The sequence below is a fragment of the Zosterops lateralis genome, assembly GCF_965231275.1.
Source record: "Zosterops lateralis genome assembly, chromosome: 2".
Classification (NCBI taxonomy): Eukaryota; Metazoa; Chordata; class Aves; order Passeriformes; family Zosteropidae; genus Zosterops; species Zosterops lateralis.
This window is the reverse complement of record NC_139763.1, coordinates 101,885,575-101,912,246: the sequence shown is the minus strand read 5'-3', so window position 1 is coordinate 101,912,246 and position 26,672 is coordinate 101,885,575. Positions and strand designations below refer to the sequence as shown.

Sequence of the window (26,672 nt, the reverse complement as noted above, 5' to 3'; positions counted from 1 at the left end):
TTCTGTTAGTTACCCTTCAGTCCCAGCTTTGCTAAGGGCAGATTGTGCCCTTTTACCTACTATACACAAATGAACAAAAATTCTAGAAACATCGTATATTTTTAATAAACTTCTTTCATTATTTGTTTCATGGAATAACTGGTCTGATTGGTTGGTTTCCATGCCTTTTAGCTATCCTAGCTTACTAGAAAAGGAAGTTCCAACTCTAGCATTTATCACAATTCAAATGGCAGTGGTAAAGCAACATACTTAAATATAGAATACTATCAAGAAAATGTCTTGCCCAGAATGTTAATGAAAATGGCAAATTAACAATTCCATTTTCTAATGCAGACAAAAGTCAAGGTTAAAAAAAAATGAGGGCCCAAGTCTCCCTCTTAATTGATTCAAAGCACCAAGAACACAGGAGAGAACAGCAAGCAACTGCTACAAAAATAAAGTTGCAGGATGAAATGGAGGAATTTATAAAGTAGTATAAATGAGTACTTTCTTTCTAAATAATGCAGTTTCAAAGGACTGAAGAACTGGACAAAACTCTCTTCAGAAAAGACAATAATACTGAGGTACAGAAGATATTTATGTAGGTTATTTTTTTTATGAAGAGACTGAAAAAAATAAAGCAGGAAAAAAACAGATTAAAACTGAGCTACTCACCCAGACATCTGTAGGGAACCACAATGTGCGGGTGACCATTGCACTGCTTCCATCCCCTCTTGCACCAGTTCTGTATCGTAACCGGCTGGTTGGCTTCAACAACATTGGTGATTTGCAATTCAGGGTACACCTAGCATTGAAAGTATAGAAAAAGACAAATGTTATCACAAGTATGTACTGTGGGTCACTGAAACACGTTTGTAACAACACAATACTCATCTTCCCTCTTCTCCCTCTTCTGTCAAGTAAAATATTTATGTCATGGTATGACTGTGTGCACATATCTGGAAAGCTGGTGGTGTGCCTGTTCATCAGGAAAAACACGTGGCTGCCAATTCAGAAAAATTATGGTGGCAATAACTGACTCTCAAAATTATAACTTGCCCAGTTATATTTGACTAAGGTAAATATCAACTAATCAAGGTTAAATACCTTCTTCTCCATGTCTAGGCTACTGCAAAACTCCATATGCAGGGCATATTTTCCATACAACTAAACTTAATTGCACGCCTTTATGTTCACCTCAACCATTATAACAAACCTCATAATTCTTGCCTGCTGCAGTATGCCTAGTACTAAAAGTCTGTTGAAACAGTTATTCATATTTAGGTTTACATTACCGATTTCTAAATTGCTGAGATCAAAATTCTATCTCCTTTAATACTGCAATACACTTCTACACCCACGATCATCACACCAGCAAATTTGCTGATTAATTTATTGACAAACCACAACATTGGCTTTTCATCCCCCTCTGTACCTTTATCCCACCCCCCTTTTCTATGCTAACACAGCCTATAGCTCTCACTTTACATTTTTCCTGGCAATATAATAGCCCTAACATGAAACTCAGAAAGTACTAATTTTCCTTTGCCTTTCCTCAAGCAATCCTTACCAATTTCCAGATGTGTGAGATATGAGGATTTAAGTGCCCTGAAAAGTACTGTCTACTCATATCTACCAATGGAAAAGTGAAACAGAAATAGGAACAAGTCTGAAGTAACTGGAGGTGGTCCAAAAACATCCTTCAGAAAAGTAACATAATCTCAAAAAAAAGAAAACTGAATTAAGATGGAGTGAATTCTGAGAGTCCAAAACTGGTGCTTGGAAAAGTATTCTAAGAATCCTGACAGTCCCGCCTCAGGAAAAAAAGATTTGTCTCAATCATGGATCTCCACTGAGGTCATGACATCTGAGAGGCAGTGCCTCCTGGCACTCCCCAAACTAAAGGTTTAAAATATAACCATGGCAATAATGAAGCAAGCAGCTTGAGCTAAAGTCCTAAACTTTAAAAGACATTAATAAATGACAGTACGGCCTTTTCAGATTTGAGATCAGTAGTCTTTAAATTAATGTGGCCTGCTCGATACACATGGGAACAACCAGAAAGCAATCAAAGCATAACAGGAAATAACTGGAAATAATTTCTTACTTTAATTAAGAGACATGAAGGGGCCATTACAATTTTAAAATTGAACTGTATTAACAGCTTAATGCATAAAACAAGGGCAGATACAATAACAACGCCACGAAAATGACTACAGAAAGAAACACTGCCTAAACAATGCACTTTAAGCTAAAGAGCTTGAATGTCAACCCTGCCTTCTATTCCAAAATATAATTTATTAATCAGATACTTCTTTCCTTGTGCAAATACTTCATAGAATCCATCTGTCAGATCTCTGCCAGTTTCAACAGCACCCTCACCTCACTACAGCTGATGGATGAAGAAGTATAGAGGCTGAAGGTGCAGCGTGGGATGTTAACCCAACATACAAGATACAGTGACCTCAAGAAAGCCCATAGCCCATAGAACTGAAAAGTGTGAAAGTGTCCTACACTCAGAAGACTGAAGCTTTATTTTCTTTCTTTTGTCAGCAGGTGGCCAAGGCTGATGGTCATCATCCACATTACAATACAGATGACCACTTTCATGCTGCTTGCCGGAAGTGACTCCAGAGGAACTTGGTGCTCCCCCTGCTCCATCAGTGCTTCAGATACTGAATTCTGCTCTGAAACAGCAGGTTCAAGGAAAGCTCTTGCACATGCTCATGATCCCTGTAACAGCACTGCCAAAATGGATTAGCAGGAAACTTCACACTTTAACTGCTGTGTAAATATTACCCTGCGAAGCTCCATAGCTGCCTCAAGAGCAAACATGCATGATGCAACAGGAAGATTTGATTTTCTTCGGGTGCTTACTTTAGCATTGTAATGCTGAACTCTGCCAGTTCATACTTCCGCAAGTGTCACACTCGTGTAATTACAACCCGTGGTTGAATAATACTGGGTGCTGTCACAAGCCATGTGCTTCATGTATCAGTGCCAACTGACATGTTCTCATCTGGGACAGTTAACATTGCCCAGGATTAAGTGTCACTTATCATCAGCAGAGGAAATAAATGCTTTAAATGAAGACAACTAAGGAAATTTCAAAATGCATAGACTGGAATGTTTAAAAAATGAAATTAAGACAAAAAAACCTCAAAGCCATTATTTACCCACATGAAAGTGTACATAGATTTAAAGTGACAGAAAATAGGATTCTGATCCACAAGAAGTAAGATACACTTAGTTCCTTTCCCAAGATGAATTTCTAAAGAGTAAGAGAACATTATTACTGTAGGTCTTCGTTGAAAGAATAATATTAGTGGGAAAAACAAGTTCATATATTATTTTTATTTTTACTATTACCCAAATCCATCATTTTAACTGCTGGCTAGTAAAGTGGACCAAATATTAAGCAGTCAGCAGTATTTTTCAAAAGTACACAAGGACAAAGAAATACAAAGAAGCCTCTTCTTCTGTCACTACATCAATTACTAAACTCCTAATTTCCACTGACAGCTCACACAAAGCTCAGTTCACCTTTTCAGAGAGAAAACAGGCTTTGAATTTCATTATCAATAGGTTAATGCCAGTGTATGTGCCAAGGAGAGTTCCCCCCACTAGACTTATATAATGTATTTGCTCGGAATTGAAGTGGGACCTATTTAGTGGCACAGAAAAACGGGCCTCGTATTTATTTACAGTGTCCCTAATGAGCTACCCTGCTTTCTACAGTGTCAGTGCAAGCAGTGCTAGGAAGCTGCAAGATAACCAAACTTTCAACATTATTGTAAGTTGCCGTGGAGAAGTTCCTTTAATTCATCTTAAAAGAAACAGTGGAGAAAAAAGAGATCAATGTAATCTAGAAAATTTAACTGGCAATCAAGAGTTACAGTTACATCTTCATTTACTTCCATTTTCATTACCAAGTCTCCTTATATACTAACTGCAGAAAAAATATATTAAAAGCCACCCACACTATTGAGAATTTAATATAATCTTGCTAAAACTCATGTTTACCACTACCAGCTTTGATGTCACATAGATTAAGGACTAAAACGTAGATGTCCTTAATAAAAGAAGGGGAGAAAATGGGATTAGAAAGCTTTTGGGTAGAGATGCCTGTCACAGGCAAGAGAAACTCAAATTGGGGAAAATATTTTTCATTCCCAATTAAAGGAATTAAAAAGGGGGCATAGTGGGACTAGCACTCATGTCTTTTCTCTGACCAATAGGAACAGCATGAAACTGAGTCAAGGAAGGTTTAGGTCGGGTATTGGGAAAAGATTCTTCACTCAGATGGTAGCTGGGCACTGGAACACGCTCCCCCAGGGAGTGGTCACAGCACCAAACCTCACAAGAATTCAAGAACTGTTTGGACAATGCTGTCAGGCATGTGGGCATGTGGTGGCATTGTTGGGACTATTATGTACAGGACCAAGAGTTGGACTTCGCTGACCCCTGTGGGTTCCTTCAAACTCAAGATAAGCATTTGTCTACCTAAGAAAATGATGATACCACTGGCTGGATACATGTTACCCAAGTGGAGATCAGAAACTATTTTGAAACAAACCTGAGAAAACCAAACACACTATGGCAGAGGACAACACTAAAGCAAAGAAGCAGCCTGGCCTCCTCCATCATAGCTGCCTCTCCTGCTGGCATAAGGAAGAGCAGCCAAGAGACCTCTCTGCATTGTTAGTGCAGGAGGGTGCATCCCCAAACATCTCCTCTAGCCATCTCTGAGGATTGCCTTGATCCCTATGGAATTACAGACTTGTTAAGATTGGAAGGGAGCTCTAGGGGTCACCAGTCCAATCTCCCTGCTCAAGGAGGCCCACCCAGAGCTGACTGCCCAGGACTATATCCAGATGGCTTTTGAGTATCTCCAGGAGTGGAGACTCCAGAGCCTTTCTGGACAAACTCTGTCAGCACTCAAATAGGAGCATTTTATGCAACTGAAATCTTTACGAGAGATACTTTTTGGATTTTTAAATCAATCTCTGATACATGAATATATAAATAAGTTTCTCCATCCAGTCACACATGCTCAGCACATCTTGGTTCAATCTTGAAGTAGTACTTGAGTGTAATCATGAGGCAGTCATCTCTTATATCAAAAGATGTTTAAATTCGAAAGCTTAGTATTTTACCTATTGATATTATTCATTATGTCCCTCATCTTCTAGAGTAACTTTGGCTATTCAGAATATTGTTTTTATCATATTTTCAAATAAAATGTTAAAAGGTTTTCAAGGTTAGCTGATGATTACGAGATTAGTGAAGCTATTTCAATTTATATCTCCAGTTTTTATTACATAATCAAATCCCCACCCCCAGGGGGAGCAGCAGGGTGTTTTACAGCTGCTAAAAACTGACCCAGTCTGAGACGGGGCATATCCTCATCCCCTCTCACAGCCCAGGATTCACCGGGCTGGGCAGGCAGTACTGGCCCCCCAAAGTAGAGCCAGGACTGCCTCACCTCCTGTGAGGGCAGATAAAAAGAGAGAGACTCCAGGCTCCCTTCCAGCTTTTTATGGCGGTGTGACTCAGAGGTGTATGTACACCTGCATGCAATTGGCTATTTTGGTTGTCTGTTCAAAGGAAATCACCAATTGCTCCTCACTATCTTTGCTAAACCAACACACCTGTATATTCCAAAAGCAGAATCACCATAGAGAAGAGAACAAGATTCAGAGTAACAAATGGTATGAATTCCTAATTCATACCTAATTCATCCATGGAAACGGTAAAATGAAACACACATGAACAGACTTGACATAAATACATGTATGTGCGCCCCTGGTGAAATACAGGGTGATGTTACACCTTAACATGAATTTAATGGGAGAAAAAAATAAAGAAAACCAGTATCTTAAGAGAAAGTAAAACATAATCAAGAATTGGTATACATCTTCAGCAACTGTTTGAAATGCTAGACAACCTGGCAAGAGGCAAGAAAAAAATCTTTAAAATTAAGGTACAAAATAAACATGCAATTATTTGCCATTTTTTAAATTTAAACACCTTAATATTCTTCTCCACACTGCATCCCACATCAATTTGAATTCTGACTGCTCTAAATCAGAGATAGGTATTCATTTAATTGCCAGTCTGGTGTATATATATTTTCTTCTCGTTGTTTCCTTCTATTGTCTCCTACATCCTTCAGTTGTTTTCTGTACCTACTCATGATATCCTGGCTTAAATGAGATTATACATTTGTGGCTTTTAAATCTTTCATTTACCCTAAGCTTCAGCATCTGGCGCAGCAAGACTTTTAAGTCAGACTGAATTAAAATGTAATATTCAATTCTCTACTGGCACGAGGAGAAAAGGCTACTCAGACCCTCAGAAAGCACAGTGCCCAGACTCTCTGCAGCAATACCACCAAACAACTCGTGCTGACACACCCTGTAACTGACAGAAATTTATGAGCTGGAATTCTGCTTGAACTCCACCTCAGGTAGTCAGTCAGTGATTATCGACATTAAAAACTAAATCCAAGAGTGACTACAGAAATGCTTACTTTAGAAGAAAGGAATATTCATACAGATAAAAGAAGAAGAAATTATAGCTGTAAATAGAACAAAAATAAGGGTGTTTTTTAGCAGTTGCATCTTTAGCAACTTGAATAATTGGAATACTTTGATTTACATATAGGGAAGATTACTCAAAGTAGGATAAAGATTGATTACATCCAGACTTTCCTTGCCTCCTATCCTCCTACAGCTTTCCTCTAAAAGGAAACAAACAACCAAACAAACTGATGTATGGACAAGTTTACTCTTATCTGAACACTGCAACTTCATGTGTTGAATATTCTATTCTTACAATATCAATGTTACTTTAATAGAAAGAACCATTCACAGAAATTATCATACAGTCTGCTTTTTAAAATTGTAAACAAAAATCACTGATGACACAGGTAACTATTTATCTCTGTGCTTTGAATGGACAAAGAAAGGTTTTATCACTTCAGTGAAGTAATCTGCAAACAGTTACTACAAGCACAAAAGTATACACACATTTAATAACCAGCATTTAGAAAGACCAGGGGCTTAAAATTGCTTGTGGAAAAGATCTTTTGACAGCAATGGCATCTGAAGGATAACTAAACAATGCTTCAGACTATGAGAACAAGCTTTCAATTCTAGATGGCCGAACTATGGTTGGATCAAAAACTACTTCTATTCCTTTCTAAAGCATATATAGAATCTATAAGGTTTCTGATTCCTAGAATTTTGCATTGATGTGTTGAAGAGTAGCAACAAGCAGACGTGCTACATTAATTTCCAACTGTTTGGCATATCCATGAAGAGGAAGGATAGGAAAATTATTTCTGTATGTCCATATACAGTGTCTCTGCAAACTTTCCAACCCACAAGTTAGGAAGCAGCAAAAATGCAGAGTCACAAATTAGCTGCAGCCAGAGTGGATTCACACAAGTAGCCATGGCAGAAGCACCATCAACCCTAAAAGAAATGTTCTGTTCTCAGTCTTGCTGTCTGTGTCTAAAAAATAGACAGCTACATGCAGAATAAAAATTACTAATGTCTCATGAAAAATATCCTAGTTTATTACTGTGTTTTACAACAACTATTCTACCTTTGTTTACAGTAACTCCATGGCTTTCCCTGTGGCAGCCCTCTGCCCAGGAACCATCACCCCTCCAATCCAGAGCACTCCCATCACCAGCAGAACACCTTTCCCTCTCTGCCACGTCTCTGTGGCTTCAGCTGTGTCCTGCTATGTCTGACCACTTGCTCCTGGCTTTCTCAGCCATCAGGCCCTTCTACACACAAAAGCAAGGCCACAGGGCTAGCTGAAGCTGACATCCTAACTTTTCCTGTCACTCTCTGTAACCCAAGCAAAGCCTTCACTTGCTTAAAGTGAATTATGACAGTCATGCACAACATTAGCAGCACTGGGGCAGTTTTGGAATTCTCTGTCATGAGCCAACATGAGAAATAGCAAGACAACCAAGAAGGAACAGTTCTGCCCTTGTCCCACAAGTTCCAGGCATCTACCACTGCAAGTTAATCAGCATAACAGTATTTGCACTAATTTCCAGCAGCCACTGGGAAGAGTGTATGCATATACCCTTTGAACTCAACAGTTTAAAAGAAAAAGTTTAACAGTAATCAATTCCTAAACTGAAACCCAAACCCAATTAATTACTTAGCATAAATAAATAATCCCAGGCTGAATGTCTTCTGAATCAGCCAGGGAATTTTTTGTATTAATTAAATCCTGAGGACAAATTTCCAGAGACACACTGCTTCTTATCTTCAGCCACATCCTCTTGCACCCATCCATAACATCCTTTCATGTTTAATAGCTCCAGCCTCACTAGCTGTTGGAGTCAACCCTCAGCCTCACCTAGGAGTTTCACATACTGCTCTCATAACTATTTCTTTAAGCCCATCTAATAAATCACCCTTCTTTCCAACATCTTAACTGCTTCACTGTTACACACAGAGTTGCTCTTCAAGAGTTTCCTGCCACAAAACTCACCCACTATTTTAACTCCTTTCACCCCAACTCTTGCCTCTCCAACCCACTCATCCTGGCATTCTGTTAGTGCTCGTTTCCAATCTCTCTGCCCACTCAGTGACTCTTAAGTTCAATGCTAAGACCCAAATGCTGTCCTCTTTTCTTTAGTCTTCCTATTTTCTCTAGGCATGCAAAGTCAGAAAACATTTCAACACTCCAACTAGTTTCCTTCTTTACTGATCTTATCCTATGGAAAGGAGGGCAAAGCAAAACAAAACAAGCAGATGTGAGTGTATGTGTGAGCAAGATGGAAGATGATGAACCTTCTAGGCATTAACCACAGATCAGGGGGAGATGGGGCCAGAGATCAAAATATTGATGCCAATTTTACTCCCAGTCATGACAACACACACTCAGTGCTTTTCTCTGTGAGCAGGATACCTACAACATCTTGATATTTCATTCCAATTGCCTTGGGTATTCAGAGTGGTAGAAACATGAGGTGGTTTTAGTGCAGTGACCAGTGGGGTTGGTTCACCCATATGAAGCTTCATACATACAGGATCTCTTCTCTTAAAATTCCCTAACCTGCTTTTCTCTGGAATTTCATACAAGATTGCTACTTCCTCTGTAATTAAAGTGTTCAGAAAGGCTGCCAGCCATGAGGCAGCCTGCCCAACCCTAATCCATGCACTGGGCTCCATATTTTACAGACCTAAACTGAACACTCATACTGGCTTTCTCTTAACATTTTCTCTGCACACGGGGAAGGCAGAAGCCTATGAAAGCAGATATAAGGCTGCACGGCCAACCACATCCTACTCACTGCCTTTCAAGTTCTTGACTTTATAGCACAAATGTCTGTATGCAGTAAGAAAGCCAAACCAAAACTTGAGCCCTGCCAAGAATATTCTGTTTACCACATCAGGTTCTTTAAAGCCTCTCTTGGGTAATTGCAGAGGATATCCAGCTTTTCATACTGTAAAACCTCAGAGTAAACATGGCTGGACTTAAGAGTCTCTTCTGAGCTGCTTCCCTGTCCATTTTAAGCACAACAAGCACTTCTACTTCTCCACAGGCAGAGTATTTTATTCACAGAGTCAGCAAAGTCCACTTTGTCATGTCACCACAAGCCTGTTCACACTTTCACTCACCTTGAGTTGAAACCTCATCTGCCTGTTACTCTACTCACCACAAGCAATTGACAGTTTGGGTTTTGGGGTGTTGGTGGTTTTTAGCTTTTTTTTTTTTTTTTGCTTCTGGGCTTGTTCTTTTTACTTAAATTTCTGCATGAATAAAGTTAAGTATTTGAGCAGTGAGACAGAATAATAGCGATTCAAGCTAACAGGCTATTTTTATCTCAAAAATATCGTGTGCAAAAGACGAGGATTACTGTCCTCCCAGAAAGGAGGCGGAAGGAGGAAGGGGGAAAAGCAGCCAGAAGTAGTTTTAAAAAATAATTAAAATCTCCCCATTTAGGCATGACACAATATTTTATCCACCCACTTCCCTGTTTAAGGCTGTGATAGGTTAATCTGGCTTTCAGTGTGGGCAGAGAAGAAGCCACAGAGGCTGCTTCTGGGAGAGAAGCTCCTCAAAACTTCTAGACTGTCCAGCAGAGCCAACCCCTAAAGGCTCTGATGATTGGCACATTGCTGGCCCAATTAAGGAAGTTAGCAACACCTCCGTGATGACATAGTCAAGATGGAAAAAACGGTGTGCAATTGCTCTTTCTTCCTGTCCTCTGAGGGGTAGTGAGGGGGCCATCAGGCTCCTTCCTAGCAGGGCAGCCAGGGCCCTGACCAGAGTGGCTGCTGAGATCATGACACGGGGGGACCATCCCATTGGTATGAGCAACCACATGGCTGAGACCACAGGGCTGAAAGTGGCTGTGTGGCTGAGAGCGGCGCACCAGGGCAGCACCAAGCAGCCGCTGCTCACAATGAATTTTATTTGCTTAGCCACTTTTAACCAGCGATGCTGCAGACAGAAGGGCAAAAGCACTGGCAGCAGCTTTTCTCCTTTTTGGCGCCCCGCGTGTAGAGAGGCACTGAGTAAAGCCAGCAGCCAGCACAGCTCACACAGTGCCAACACAGACCAGCAGCAAGAGACATGGCAAACAATTCCCCAGTGTGGAGACAGGACAGGATCAACTTTTCAGTGCTGCAGAACCCTATAAAAACTTTTCAATTGATAGAACTTCAGAACAAATGAACCTAAAGACACCAATTCTCTTCTGAATCAGAGAAAAGGAAAAAATGAAGACATGTGAAGAGAACAACATGGTGACACTAAGAACAGAGAAAAGGAGGGAGGGGGAGGAGGAGGTGCTCTGAGCGTTGGAGCTGAAATTCTTCCGCAAGCCGTGGTGAGGACTATAATAAAACAAACTGTTTCCCTGTAATTCATTAAGTCCATGGGGGATGCAGAATTCACCTGCAGCCCATGAGAAAAATGTGCTCACACTGGAGCAGGTGGATGTTGAGAAGCTGTGATCTGGTGAGAGGCTTGAACAGAGAGAGAGAGAACTCTTGCTTCCAGAAATGGAGGAGGAGGACCCTTGCTTTTATACTGCAACAGCTCATCCTTGAAAGACTCTATGCCATGAACAAAATGGCTCATGAGAAAGCAGTGGTGGGAAGACTAATTTTCCCATGGGAGGGACTCACATTGCAGCAGGTTCGGATGGGACTGCTACTCGTGAAAATTAGAACCATGTTGGGAAAGTTCACAGAGATCTGTCTCCTGTGGGAAGGACCTCATGGCATAGCAAAAGAGATTCCTCTCCCTAAGCAAACTGAAGAAAGATGTTTTTTTAATTTGAAAGTGATAAACTGACTAAAAACCCTGTGTTTTGTCTCTCTGCGCAAAAAGTGAGAAGGACAGAAGGGCTGGGAAAAGGTGTTCTAAAACTTTACTTTAGTTCTCATTATTATCTTTTAATTCTTTTTTTTGGGGGGGGCCTTTATACCTTTAAAGTTTTAAGGCTGTTTTGCCATTAAAGTGTTTCTTCCCAATCCTTACCTCAACTCATGAGCCCCTTTGGTCTTTTCTTTCCCCCTCCTCTGCTCAACTATAGTAGAGGAGAGTGGTTTTTTCCTGGGTGCACTGGCATTTGGCCAGCATCAAATCCATGACAAAGGGCTGCCTCAGACACTGTAGCAACAGATCAAGGAAGATGGGACAGCTTAAGCAGCAACAGAGCCTGGCTCTCGTTTTCCAGGTTTTCCTGCAGGCTGCCATCCCTCCAACAGCATAGTCCATGGGACAAAGGTGAGGCATAGTGTTGTCCTGGCAGGAGCTCCTCAGTCACATCAATATATGAAATGCCAGTGATCCACATAAGACAACTAATACACAAGAAAGGTGCTTAAACAAAACTGTGTTGGCTACAGCACCAGCATCCTGGGGACTGCAATAAAGGTTCAGCTACCTGATGCGGATCTTCAGGAACAATCCTTACTATTCTTTTTAAAAAGCAAATATGAGAAGAAAAAGAAGAAAAGAAGCAAGGAAAAAACCCGAAAAGACCCACAACAAAGCCCAAAAGAGCCAAACAACATCTGAGCTTTCTTCCTGGGGTATTATCATAATGAAGATGAATTGCTGCATTTCACCTTAAGCCTTTCAAAAAGGGCTAGCAGGGAACGAAGCAGATCTTGTGCCAGCAGTTTCTGCCCAAGGATGGTGTACCATTCCGAAGGCATGAAATAAAGAATCTAACCGCTTTGTGAAAATCACTATACACACAAATTTACTATTTCCTTCTCCACAGAATTTCAAAGAAATCATTAATAAAAGTGGGCTACAATATGCATATTTTAAATCATCAAATTACCTACCTGAATTACTTTCACAAACCTTACTGAAAGAAGCTTCTCACCTTTCTATAGAATGGGAACATACATGGCTGAGTTATTGGTTATGTTTGTTGAGAAAATCACAGTAAAAAAAATAACTCTAAGCTGTAGCAGAAAATCTGTGAAAACATACCAGGAAAAACCTAATTGCTCTCTGTTAAAGTATTTCCAAGTTCTGCTACTTACAAAATTACCTACTTTATGTCGAAGTTATTTTTTGCAAAAACTCACAAAGTAGCAGGTCCATTATGTTTTTTCATAATCTAATTAATTTATGCATTCTTGAATTTACTGCAGATATAGCCAAAAGGTAATTTATTAATCTAAGAGCCTAGATTCATTTGTATGCATGCCCTGAAAGACAAACAAGGCTCTGATTTCCTTTTTCATGAAATCAACTTCAGGGTCTAGTACCAAGAATGTGAAGTGGTATTACAAAGTCATATTCTGAAACAGTGGTTCTATCCCATCATCCAGGACACAAGAAAACCATGCATGGTTTAGTCCAGTGGTGAAAGCTATACAGAAAAAGCTGGGGAAGGCTGCAAGTTAAAATTGACTACCTGACATTCTAAAATAAAAGTTGACCTCAAAAGGGAAAAAAAAGAAAAAAAGGAAGAAGAAAACTAGAAATAGAATGAAAGAATAAAGAAAGAAGCTATAGGGAAGGCACCTGCAGAAAACATTCAGAGCAGTAACATCTCTTGTTTGTGAACTACATGCATTCAGTGTCACATATTTCCATGTCTTGGTCCTTTTAAACAAGATACCTACAAGTAATTACCTGAGCAGCTGTATTTTCCTTTCTTTATAAATAAAATAGCAATGTTTTTTTTTATCATTATTGTTCTTGTGAATAAGATATACATCACACAGACTATAGTTTTTAAATATATACTGAGAATATTTAGTGTCAGGGAAAAGAAAGGATAAAAATTTCCTTTCTAAAGAAATAAAATCAGTCCTTCCTTGACAAATATTTATAAACATATTTTTCTCCAATTCTTTCTCACAATTTGTTTTGTCCAGAATAATCAGAATTGCCTTACCATTGCCTTGCACAGATATAACAATTCAGCCCTCTTAGGACAGTGAGAGGAATGACAGACTTGTCTTTACAAACAAGCAGTGGATATGCTGGTAGATAAAACTAGCACTGAGAGATAAAAGAAACAATGGGAAGGATTCCACTGATTGATGAAAAGAAGATATTTGCCTTTATAAAATGTAGGTTTGCTGATAAATGAAATTGGATATTGAAAGGTGAAAGCAACAATGGGAAAACCCATTGTTTCCAAAATTCCCTAAGAACTAAGAATTAAAAGGGGAGGTTATACATTAAAGGGGAAATTTAGGTATTAGGCACTCTGGGAAGTGTGTAACTCTCAAATATTCCAATGAGGAAAAAGAGAGGGAAATACTGCTGGGAAATTATGATAAACAGGAGGCTGCATCCTCCAAAATTTGAGAGACCCCAGGGGAAATGCCCCATGGCCTCTCCCTTTACTTGAATAAAGTAAAAGGACTCCTCTGTCTCCTTTTTGGACATAAACCTCTGGCATTGGTGGATTAATTTTACAAACAACAGCAACCTGCAGAATACATGACTGAAAATAAATCAGGCACTTCTTATGTGTCCATTACCAATATTAACTATATATCAGATTAAATGAAGTGCACCATGAAAGCTTATCAAGAAAAACTGTCTCTAAGCATTTTCTGAAGCTCTGTCTACTTAAGTGAACTGCAATTTGGAGCCACTACCAGAAGACAGAAGTTCATTAGTCTTTCATGTTTCATATGTGGCAGTGTTTCAAACTGAAGACTCTACAAAATGACAATGCTCCAAAACAAAGACAATAAATTTCAGTCCAAAAGCTGAATAAGCTTAAAAAATGTACTTTTTTTTCTGATCAGACCCACATGAACTTACTCAGGATTTAATTTTAAATTTGCAAGCCTGAAGTAACTTTAAAATGCAGAAAACCCCTGTGATATATGTTATAAAATAATTTCTGCTGGAGAATTAAATATTTCAGCCTTTTCAAAAACAAAACCAATGACAGGGAAGATAGCAATTTGCACCAGAAAAGGAGAGAATCATCAAGCAGGGATGGACTGCCTCCAGAAAAATGTGTATTCCAACAGATTTTCGTCTGACAACACCTCTGTGATATGTATCTGATATGCAACTGAGATCCAATTAATATGCCTCACCAAAGCTGGGTATTCCCTAATTCCAGTAAAAGGAATTGAATATCCATCCCTTCCTGGAAAACATTTTGTCAGAAAGAAAAATACATGAATAGGTTAAAGAAACGAGAGTGACAAAAGAAAAAAAACCAACAACCCTGTTCAGTTGGAAAACTGTATAAAACAGTTGGGACCCTGCAAAGGCAGAACTTGTGAACCACGGGGGAATTGGGGCTATACTGTCCAATTCACTGTTCACCCAGTATTGACCCTGGGCTTGGCACTGCTTCACTTGTGGCTTTTCTAAAACTTGTATTTTGATTATTTAATAAATTTTCTTTAATTATTAATTTGGCTACACCTTTTATAACACCCCTTATGATACAAATGTATTTGAAGATATGCCCCCTTCTACCCTTAAAAGAATTCCCTGAAAAAAATATTGGAAACATTTCAGAAATTTTGATACTACACTTTAGGAGACAAAAAAAAAAATTCTACACTTAAATTTGCTTCAAAGTAGTAATATTTTCAAAGAACCATTGTTTATCAGGGTTTTTTTGGGGGGGGTTGTGTTTTTTAATGAGATTTCACAAGTAATTTTCCAAAGAAACTGAGAACTTGATAAAAGAAGAATATGATGAATCATAAATATTGCTGAGATTTTGTTGGGGGTTAAGTTTTCTCTTTTTCTCTAGAGAACTTTCCTCCCATTTTTTGTCATAGAGATAGTGAATGGATCTCGATTTAAAACACAAAAGATGTGTTTCAGACCCTGTTGCCAGGGTCTTGGCATATCACTGGAATGGTTGTGGGGAAGGGGGAGAAGGGGTGTAGTGGTTGGCAGTTTCTTGCCTGGGGGTGGGTTAGTCTTTGCCCGGCTTGGAGGGCACAGGGTTCTGGGTTTCGGTGCTGGGCTTCTGCCCAGGGGGACTCACTGCTACAGCAGAGCCTTCCTTACCACTGGAGACCACTGCTTGCAGAGGAGGCCACTGGACTGGGACTTTTTGGTACCCACCATTGGTGCAAGAAAGCTCCTCAGCATCTGCCTGGGTGTCTCAGGGGAAAACCAGGTCCCCATCTCCTCTCTCCAGAGGGAGCACCTAGTGGCTGCTTACTGGATGGAGCCTTGGCAGCTGCTGCTGCTGCCATCACCAGAAGAACATGAGAGCCAGAATGTTATTAATGTATACTATAAAGTTGGCTTTTTGCAAATATTAAGGTGAATGCTATATGCATAATAACTTTGCTGTAAGGATACAGTTTTTATGTCTGCTATTAGTAAAACTTAGACATGGTAGCTGATATATAAAGTTATGCTTGTAATTGAAGGGCCTGTTTGGTTGGGGTAACATCCAGCAAATTTACAATGAGGACCCTGCTGCTGACATGCCAACTATCAACAACGACCATCTGTAGAAAGCATGGACCCAGGCCCAAGCTGGAGGTGATAATGAAGACACAGTTAAGAAGCACGCATGCTCTAAAAAGGCAGACCCAAGGAGGGGCCAGGCTAAACAGATCCTGGCATATGGAAACTAGTTCGTGGGAAAGTTTGAATATGGAAGATCATTTATGAATATGCAACAAACAGACTGATGCAATAGAAAAGGTATTTAAAGAATGTCTCTGAAACAGCAGGCGTGTTCCTGGCTGAATGCCAAGTCACCCGGCCGTCAACCCTTTGCCTGATTTCTGTCTCCTAATTATCTTATTTTTTTAAAAATTAAACCTATTTCTTAAAATTTCCCAAGAAAGTGAACTTTACTTTTCACAAGAAGAAAACAGAAACCCTTCACCCTCCACTTCTCTCTCCTCCCTGGGCCACCATTACCCTTGAGGCGGCTCAGCAGTTCCTTCAGCCGCCCCCTGCCTCACCCTGAGCCACCCGCGCCCCCTGCAGCCCTGGGGGAGTCACTGCAGCCTCTGCCTCAACAGGAGCCACCAGCGACCCTGTGCCGGTTGTAATCGTAACTAACCCAAAAGGAAAAGTGCTTGACAGGTGGGAAAAAGGCTGTTAGTGTGTTTTTCCTTTTTGTTTGTATTGTTGCTGTTGTTGTTTGTCTGTCTTCTTTTATATATTACTATATATACAATATATATTACTATATATAGTAATTATAATTATATAATGTAATATAATATAATATATATATTATATATATTATTTTATATATATATATTCTAGTTAAAAACCTGTTATTCCTTTTCCCATATTTTTGCCTGAAAGCCCCATAATTTCAAAGTTACAATAATCTGGAGGGAGGGGGGTCATCTTTTCCATTCCAGGAAGGCTCCTGCCTTCCCTGGCAGACACCTGTCTTTTAAACCAGGATAAACTTCCACAGCAATTTGTTTCTGCATTGCAGGGGAAAAAAGGGGGAAAACTCAGCATCAAGGCAATGGAAGCCTCAGCAATTTACATAAAGAAGAAAATCTTCAAAGGAGCAGTTTGCACATATGTGGTGCAAATTCTCCTTTACAGGGAGCAGTATCTACTGCTTATGTCTTTAATAACATTCACAAACACTACTGAAAGTTAATGTTACAGCACAATATTAAGAAATCCTCACTAACCTATAAAAGCATCAAAGCTCTGTAGATCACTTACCATTCACTTTTACGCATAAATTGCACTTACTGTTTCTCCAATTTTGTTTCATTGTAGAAGAAGAGAAGGAAGATATAGAGAGATAATCAAGACTGCCACCTGCAAAGATCTTCGCAACAAAGTTTGGAAATTTGTCCAAGAAAGATGTAAAACTTTTTATTTTAGTAAACTGATTGGTGTCTTCATTTCTAGTTACTAAATTGGACTGAAAACTCAACTAATCCAAATTTTCTGCTAAACACAGTGGGTTCTAAAGAGGTAGGCCATCATCCTGAGTATCTCCATGATATCCATGTGGGTATTTACCAGGAGGACCTCCCAGCCATTCCTCACTTCCAAAAACAAGAGCTTCTGGCTGTGATCCTTCCAGTGAAGCTATACCCTGGAGTCTACCAGAAAACACCAGTTTGAAAGCAAAGCAAGGAATGAAGTGGGCATCATCAAATGTGAGTTAGGCAGCAAAGTCCTCCCATCCTTTTCCTACACCAGAATTCCATGACCGACGGACTCCAGACGCTCACACAAACACAAGGTCTGTAATAGCAGATTGATTCAGCCCTAGGGCTGAAACAGAAGTACACATGAAGCATCTCCCAGGGCAATTCAGCTGTTTCACACTCCCTATGCACTCTTACTTATACACATACGGTTTTTTCAGAATTAAAAACATGCAGCACAATGTCCCTCTCTGTTGCTGCACTACCGCATCAGACCCATCCACCTCGGTTTATTCCCCAGCAGTGAGAGCAGCCCCACAGCTCACCTTTGCACTTTTCTCACTGTTCATAGGCTCCAACCTGTGCACACAGCACAGGAGAAGTTCAGAGCCAAAGTTTTTGGGTCATTTTTTCCACTTACAGGTAAGAAACACTGCTGTGGAGCTGGCTATTTTGGACATGTAAGGAAGGAGAAGGGTTCTGACAGAAGCTCTCAACAACAAACTCACATAAGCCCCAAGTCTCCATGTGCATGAAGCTGCCAGTCACTGGGCTGCCTATAGGCATCTTTACACTTACCAGAAGGAGCTCAGAAGCCTGCAAACCAAAGAACATACTGTCTTAGTGCACCATTCCCCCTTAAAAAAGAAGCTGAACATTTTGTTGCCAGCTTTCTTCCTCCAGCAGTATGTTCCCACACAGATGGCAAAACATTTTTTTGAAGCCTGGTACTGCATGCTCCACTGAAGTCAGTAGGAACCCTCTGATGCCTTAGGATTTAACTTTTATATTTTTCAGATCCTGTATTGCTTTAGTGTATAACTCTAAGACTCCATAGCCTGTCAGCTAGTGCTCTCCCATTTTATTCAGACAAAACAATTTCTACCTAGGCCTGAAACTCAAGGACACCGTACTGTCTCAGGCCCCAAAAAGAATGTAAACAACATTGAATTTGAGGGGGCAAACTTGGAGTAAATTACTTCATTACCTGAAGCTTTATTGGAGCTTTATATATCCCTGATATGTAAATGGACCAAACTTTTATCTATATTAAAAGCTCGTGACTATCATCTACCTTGGGTGTAGCCTCTTGAAGGCTTCTGGCTGTCCAATGTGTACCTATATAAAGCCTTTAGTAAATACCTGCTTTTATTATCTTTATCTTGTCTAGCCTCTTGTTCTTGTTCTAGGTAGCCACTCTAAGGCATCACCTGACACCAATTTCTGTAACAGAAAGATTCAATCAAACTCCAAGAAAACCTGAAATATGAAAACTTTAATTTGTTTCCTTCTTCTACAAAAGACCAGTCCCAAAAGGATTAGGATGGCTGCCAAATGGAGAAACCACTTCAAATTGCTCTCAATGACTCAACTGACCACAGTGATGTTCAATCCCTAGAGAACAACACTGTTGGGGTGCAACAAAGTCCAATCATAAACCACGAAACTTCAACACCAATGTATTTAAGATCTTATTCTCAGAAATGGGATATTCATTTCCCACTGCTCATACTGAGGCACACTGAGCAAAGGGAACATCAGAATAAGCTGAAATCCAAGTGAATTATGAATCTTCCGAGATATGTTGATCCTGAATTTCAAAGGACAGAGTAAGAACTGTAACTCTGCATCTGCTTTCCAATATAAACCACTGCAACACTGGAACAAGCCCATGTACATGTCCCTCTACACCTTGCATCTTGCCAGCAGATATCCCAGCCTATTCACAGAATCATCAAGGTTGCCACTTCCTCAAAATCCAGAGAGAACTTTAATATTCAAAGTAATTATGATAATTTATTGTATGTGTCTTCCTTTAAACTTTTGTTTCAGAGTAAGGCTGGCGAACAATACTTTTAAATTAAACTGATCCTTGGCACTTTTCTCCAACAAGAATTAAGTTCACTGAACTGGACTGAAGTAAACATAAATCAAATATAACCATTCCTATCAAGGACTTCTGGACTGAAAGAATTTTCAAATTGCTGAAAAAAAAAAAAAAACAAACAAGAAATCCTGAACATTTCATACTGCTTTGGCTCATCCTGGGAGAGAAATTACTTTTTGCCTCTCAGAACTGCACCTACACTTCTCTTGAAACTTTCAGAAACAAACAAAAGGAAAAAAAAAAATCAGACCAAAGTTTTAAATGCTCTTATCTTCACGATTATATTTTGATGCAATCTATTGCTGTGCTCTGTGACTCAGCAGTTCCTGTTCTTTAGTGGGATAACTGAGATAAGCTTTACTTTAACACTCATGGAAGTTGAACATTAAACCAGAATGAAGTTCTTTCTCCAATGATTAATCTAAGCAGGAAATTCAATGTAAAGGATTTGCAATTTGTAAGGATGTACAGATTTCTGTATTTAATTTTCAGCACAGTGCAAGCACTTCAGCACCACTCTGTTGCTGAAACCTAGTGAAAAACACCAGGCTGACCCTCTGACAGTCTGACACACCATAAACCAGAAATTCTATGACACAGCTACACATGATAAATTAATTTGCAAATATCAAATCACTTGTGCTATGGAAAAGACAGTATTTTAGTTTGCCAAAGAGCAAAAAAGAATCCTTATCTTAGAAACCAGCATACGATACTGATGGTCCTCCTGTACCTCCAGCTGCAAAATCCTGGCAAAACCAAAAGTTACAGCAAAATCAGCAGCAATAAGGATTCTGCATTTGAGATGGAGGGCCCATATGATTTTTCTCCAAATCTTTATAGCAGGTCTGTGGAATCTGTGAAACTGTTCAGCAACTGACCCAAAAAACCTAAATTTCAGATCAGATAACCACAACAAGGATAGTGAATTACATCAAATTTCTCAGTCTTTCATTCACCTGTCAATTCCCCTCTGTCCTTCCTGCTGTCATTACTCTGCCTAAAACTACCACCTTTTCCACATTTCTTTATTTTCACCTGCCTTTTCCCTCATTTTCTGTACAGATTCTGATATTTTTGTGAAACTTCCTGGGGTCTGGCCCAGATGATCAGACCCCTGTGAGTTTCCTCGGGACTCAGCTCGACAGCAACTTGACTGGAAGGAGACAGCTTTGATCCAGTTGTCCAGAAAGTACTTTTAATAATACAAAATAACAAACAATAACGTGTCCACTGTATTGGATAGAACCAGACAAAGCAGTACAAGGGGCAAAAGACACAAGGCCAAAGGCAAAGTCCAGGGTCATAGAGGAATAGTTATACACCCCAGTGTGGGTGGGGAGTAAAGGTGGGGTCTGAGGAAAGGGTCCAGTAGATGACAACAATTAGGAATATTACAATTCTTGCACTAAAAATCAACATATGATAATGCAGAGAACTGAGAACTTTCTCCTAACAATTAGCATAGAGAGCATGTTGATGCGTTCTGCTTATGGCACTAAGAATGGGGTTTCCTTAGGCATTTTTCCAGTGTTCTCTTTTTTCCTGGGGAAATTGCCCTCTACATTTTTGACTATATTTGTTCTCCACTTATGTTTCTACAGCTGCTAAAATGAAATTGTGGATCCACATTTTCATCTTTGATCAACATGTGGCCTACTCTTTATTATAGACTTCATTTGACATCTGTCTTCTTGACCTAATAATTTTGGGACTTTTTCCCATTTCAAATTGCTCATGTTGTCTATTTCCATGGCCAGAGAAAGCTTGCTGGCAAAATTCAGGGATTAAGAACATTTCTTCTGAAAACACACAGAACCAAGTGGCAGAAAGATGTAGTGCCTTCAGAAATATCTAGAAAGCTTCTCTTCACAGGCTGTTCAAAGACCATAGCAGAGCCATCCTCTGGTCAGCAGTCATGAGAAGTCCTGCCCTCACACCTCCTCCAACATTACCAATCCAGCCCATCTGAGGACAGGGTCAAAGAGGAAATCTGGCCTTTTTCTGTCTGCTGGAGTTTGCTTTGTGCCATTTCAGTTCCCTAAACTTCCTTGCTGCTGCAAGATCACACATGTTCTAAATACATATTATATGATTGGCTTTTCACAAATATTGAAATGAATACATGTGTTATGTTAGAAAGTTATGTTGCACCATTCCCAGGAGGCATCACTCATCCATCTGCAAAGGTACACTTGCAGATGCTGGGGCAGTGGTTTCAGTGCCTTGAACTGGACACAAGTCTGACATTGCCCAGGCACAATTCCTGCACAATTTCATCTCTTGTCCATGTACTGCTCAAATCTCTCCAAGAGCCCTGCTAGCACAGAAGCTGGATCAAGGAACTGACCTATCTCTGAGAACATTCCCCTAAGAACAAAAACTGCATCACAGTGGAAAGTACCAGGAGTTCAAGAGGACCCAGACTGATCTCGAAACAAAAGTGGAATAGATCTGTGCCAGACTGAAGTGTCCATGTAACTACGGTCTCAAAAGGTAGATGAAAAAATCATAAAATTGCCTGTTTGGAAGGGACCTTAAAGATCATCTTGATCCAATCTCACTGACCTTGGGCACATCCAAGGATGGGACAGCCACAGCTTCTCTGGGCAACCCGTGCCAGTGCCTCACCACCCTCACAGGGAAGAATTTCTTCCTAATGTCTAACATAAACTTACTCTGCCATTTTGGAGCCACTCCCTCTTATCCTGTTGCTACATGCTCTTGCAAATAGTTTCTCTATCCTCCTCAAAATGGCTGAAACATAACAGCTGTATATGGATAATAGATTTTTCTTTACTTAAGGTAACCATCACACTTTATGCCTATTACATCTTATTATTTATTAAGGGAACAGCTGCTACTGGTCCATCTCAGAGTCACACAGTGAAAGACTGGGAGATGTCCCCATAAGGAAAATTTCAGGCCACATATGATTAGAACGCTGTAAGAAGAAAAGATAATGTGAAATGCAGCAGTAAATGTCAGCTGTGTTGTCCCCACCAGGATACCACCAATGTGGGAAAGGCAATGTCTCTACAGACCACATCCAACACTACACAGCCCTCCCAGAAGTTTCTTGGGCCAGGAGTTGGATCAGTTGAGCTTCGCTCCCTTGGCTGGGCATGCTGAGCATCTAGTGTAAGTGTGCCTGCTCTTTTTGCAACCTGAAGGAGCAAACCACAAGCATAGAACCAAGATTGCTGATGATACTGAAGAACTTTTTCCCAATTGTGCTAAATGGTCATCTGCTATCTCAGCTATGAACCAAACAAGGCAAGAAGCTGCCTTGCATACAGTCATTGCATTCATATCTTGTAGAAGACAGAATAAACTATTGTACTCTTGGCACAAACATTATGCTGATAGAACCCATTGATTAAATCTTGTCCATCATATCTGTGATATTCAAAATTAATCTACAGGAAAATGCAGCATTTCAGTTTCATTAAACGCTGCAGTACATGTTTACCTAAATACTTATTTATGCAGACAATTCTCATCCCTTCTCATCCTTTTTCCTCCCTCAGCATTAAAGCAGAAGCACTCTTTGAAAAAGTCCTTATTTTTTCATTACATTTCTTTTTGAGACATGCGAAAACAAATCAGTGCAGGGAAAAACAAGAGGGGACATTTTTTTTTTAATCGACAAAAGAAAGACAGGAATCATCTTGAAACATATGCTCCAAGTTTCATTAGTCACTTGATTTGAAATATATTTCAATGGTAGACTACAGTCTGGACTAAAAATCCCAGCCTTCTTTCTCAAGAAGGTAAGTATACTACGGTTTAACTGTAGGATAAATACACCATCAGTAGTAATCCTCTATTTCCAAGCAAATCTAATTTAAGCACTGGCAGAAAGAGTAAACTAGTTCAACCTTTGATGTGGACCACAAGCTAAATAAAACCCAAGACCTCAATAACAATGCAAGGAGTGCTAAGATACCATTCAGTCAAATTTTTAAGCATGACTGTACACATCTCAGAATATACCAACACCCATTTATGTTGAAAATGTCATTTGTTTTTAAGGACATTCTGTGCTGCCGAAAATCTGTATGTTTCTCTTTTCATTAAAGGGATCATTTTCCTCAAAGCAAATTTTATGGCTTTCTAGACTGCTGAATTTCATGTAATACAGATTTAAAAGTCATTTTCACCTTCAATATTTTGGCTATTTACATTGAGAAACTAGAAAGGGCACATTATATGCAGCCTAGATAAAAACAACAATTTCTATTACAGTGAAAATGACAAGGTGGAGAGAAACCATTATCAAAGCAGTAAGACCACTGCCATTGTGTCTCAAATTCTCAGATAAAACAGGCCAAATGATTTTTCTCTTTTCAAAAACCTTGTCATACCTTGCAGTTTAACAAACTCTTTAGCAGGAAGGCAAAGACCAGTGAGAAGGAACTGCTGCCATCAGTGCTGCCTGAAGGAGGCCCAGGACAACAAACACAGTAGGACTACCAGACATGGTGACAAGAGGAAGCTAAACAAGTAAATAAAAAAGAGATGGGCCAGTAATTTGGTGGCCCTTTTTGCCCATTTACAAAAGAGGGGACACCTGGGTGTTGCTGTTGACGGAGATGGGAGAGCAACATAAACACTGAGATCATGCAGCAACAGCCAATGTTTATTGAAGGGCAGCTCCTTACACAGGGACTTCAAGTTTCCTGCACTTACAAACAAGATTGTTTGTGATCTTAGTAACGCCCAGCTCACTTGACCAATGATATGTGTGCATCCATGAGTCATAAGGATTGACAGCTATTTGCAGATCAGGCCCATGCAGTTTTACTTCCCAGTAAAAGGTACAATCCATAAAGCAGCATGCTACACAGTTTGACATTAAAAGAAACCACTAATAAATTGTACTTCTCTACACAGCATTTCATTCCACCCAAGAAAGTTTCATTTTGTGGTATTTAAAATATAAAAAATAACAGAAGCCACCAGCTTACACTGAACACAAGAAAATGTGCAGATATGCTTCTGGGACATTTCCTATGGGTTCAGCATAAGAGTTTAACGGAAGTCAAGGAAGCTGGAAGGCAGCATTCAAATAGCTTCCATTTCCTTTCAAAAAAGCAATCCACTGTCTCAGCTTTGCCATATTTAAACTATGTGATGTGTTGTCCAAATACAAACTCTGATAGTTTCTGTGCTCCACTGAGCTCCCACTTAAAAGATGTAAAGCAAAACCAAGCAACATTAATCTTTAAAACGTGTAGGTGGTTCTGTATATTCCCTGTTCCTCCCTTTCTGCTCTGCAATGCTCCTCTACTGCTACTTCCTGCGTCAAGACTTCAAAATCCACCTAAGCTGGCAGTGTACAACAAGAGGAAATGATAAGAATCTAAAGGTTCACAGTTCATCTCTGCAGGAGGAATTCAAGTCCTGCTGTAGTCTATGCACCTCCTAGCCCTGTGCTCTGCCCACCACTCGGGCATCTAGCCTTGCATTGTCAAGAGAAGATCTTTTAAAAGAATAGCTAACAAGCAGGCAGAGGAACACATCTATTTGTAAGTTTTGATAAAAGGAGAGATGGTATTTTTTATTTTTTGAAAAATACCTTCAAGGAAGAAATTGGAGCCAGAGAATACATGAAGTACTGTTTTTTTATTAACAGTGAGTGGAGTTTCCTGACATATTAATTTTGGATTATTTTAGCTCCAAGGAGCCACAGAGCAAGATCATTGCACTTGTGCATTGGGTTTCCACCCAAACAGCTCCTTTTGGTATGTCCCTTCTGGTCTTTCCTAAACTGGAGGAAGAACTTAGGTGCATGGGCTAACTCTCCATGATCTGCAACAAAATACAGACGGACAGATTTCTCAATAGGAGTACAGGGTGGAAAAGGCAAACCTTCTCTTGCTTGTTGTCATTCAATGTTCTGTTTGGAGCTGGGTAAAAAAAACATTTCCTCAGCAGATGGTACAAAGAGCTGCTGCTACAGCAAGAGTGAAGAACTAATAAAGCTGCCACAGTGCCAGGGAACATGAAGGCAGAAGCAGGAAGAGTACCTGTCTGCTGGATTAGCAGAGCATTTACACTTGGCCTCTGTCTAGAGCAAGAAGTAAAGCACACAGGAAGAAGTTACCCTTCTTTTGGCAAAAAAAAAAAAAAAAAAAAAAAAAAAAAAAAAAAAAAAAAAAAAAGCATTAAAGGAGATAAAAAAAAAGGAAGGAAAAATCATATTTGGCAAAAGCGATCAAAAAGATTTTTACCTGCGTACCATTCTAACACAAGAGGTACTGCATCTCAGCCTTACTGCTTATTGCTTCCTGCTAAGGGGAAAAAGCAAATTTGTCCCATTCCCTGATAGCAAGTAGTCTTGCAGCCAAAGTAAACAGCAGAAAGCAAGGCCAAGCAAATCCTAGGCATATTTAGAACACCAACCACAATAACAAAAGAGTTCCCCAAAGCTAAGAAGGAAGTTTGAGTTGCATTTACTAGCAATCCTCTACAAATTAATTTCTTTGGTAGAAGTGGGTATAAGTATTATCCAACTCTTCCATTTCTCTTGCGGGGAAGAAATCTCTTCCTCACCTGCAATAATTTCCTTATGCATAAATCAACTTTATTTAGATACATCAAATAAGACAACAGAAAACCAGAAGAAATCTTTGAAAGTAGGATAGGTTAGGTTAGGTATTTTTGTTAGTGATAAACAAAAATATGAGTTTCACAAAGCAATTTTGTTAGTAAAGAGTCAAAGCTACTGATGAAGAAACAATTTCAATTGCCATTACACTATCTCCCTTACATAAATATTTTGCCCAAATGCAATAAAAACTGAATAACACACTGCAAAACCTAGAAAGAACAATCAATAGGTGAAAGGACAGGAACAAAGATGCCAGGAGAGCAAAGATCTGAAAAATAAAATTCACTTGCTTTCTAAAGAAATAGTTACACAGGAACTGGTTTGACATTTAGGAAACAAAGCAGCTACTGCTATGGCGATATGCAACAACCTTCACTTACAAAAAAAAGAAGAGATGGCATAGTAACTGTAAGGACTAAGGCAAGTCAAACTATGCCCTTTTGTTCCACTGCATGAAAAAACACATTTTCTTTTCAAATTGTCACACACTGGTACAAGGTTATTCTACTATCACACCATGGAGACAAAACAAAATAAGATCCACATGCTCTTAGGATATAAGCAAGTGGGTAAGAAGCTTCTGCTCTCA

The 26,672-nt window shown here is 39.6% G+C and overlaps 1 protein-coding gene across 4 annotated transcripts in view; it reads right to left on the bottom strand.

Annotated features, from left to right (window-relative positions):
- Positions 1-26,672, bottom strand: part of APP (amyloid beta precursor protein) — a 192,377-nt gene that overhangs the window by 119,741 nt on the left and 45,964 nt on the right. For all 4 annotated transcript variants that reach the window (XM_083855358.1, XM_083855357.1, XM_083855356.1 and 1 more), the window contains exon 3: positions 655-784. In XM_083855358.1, the coding sequence (XP_083711484.1) occupies positions 655-784 (130 nt within the window). The remainder of the gene's footprint in view (positions 1-654; positions 785-26,672) is intronic.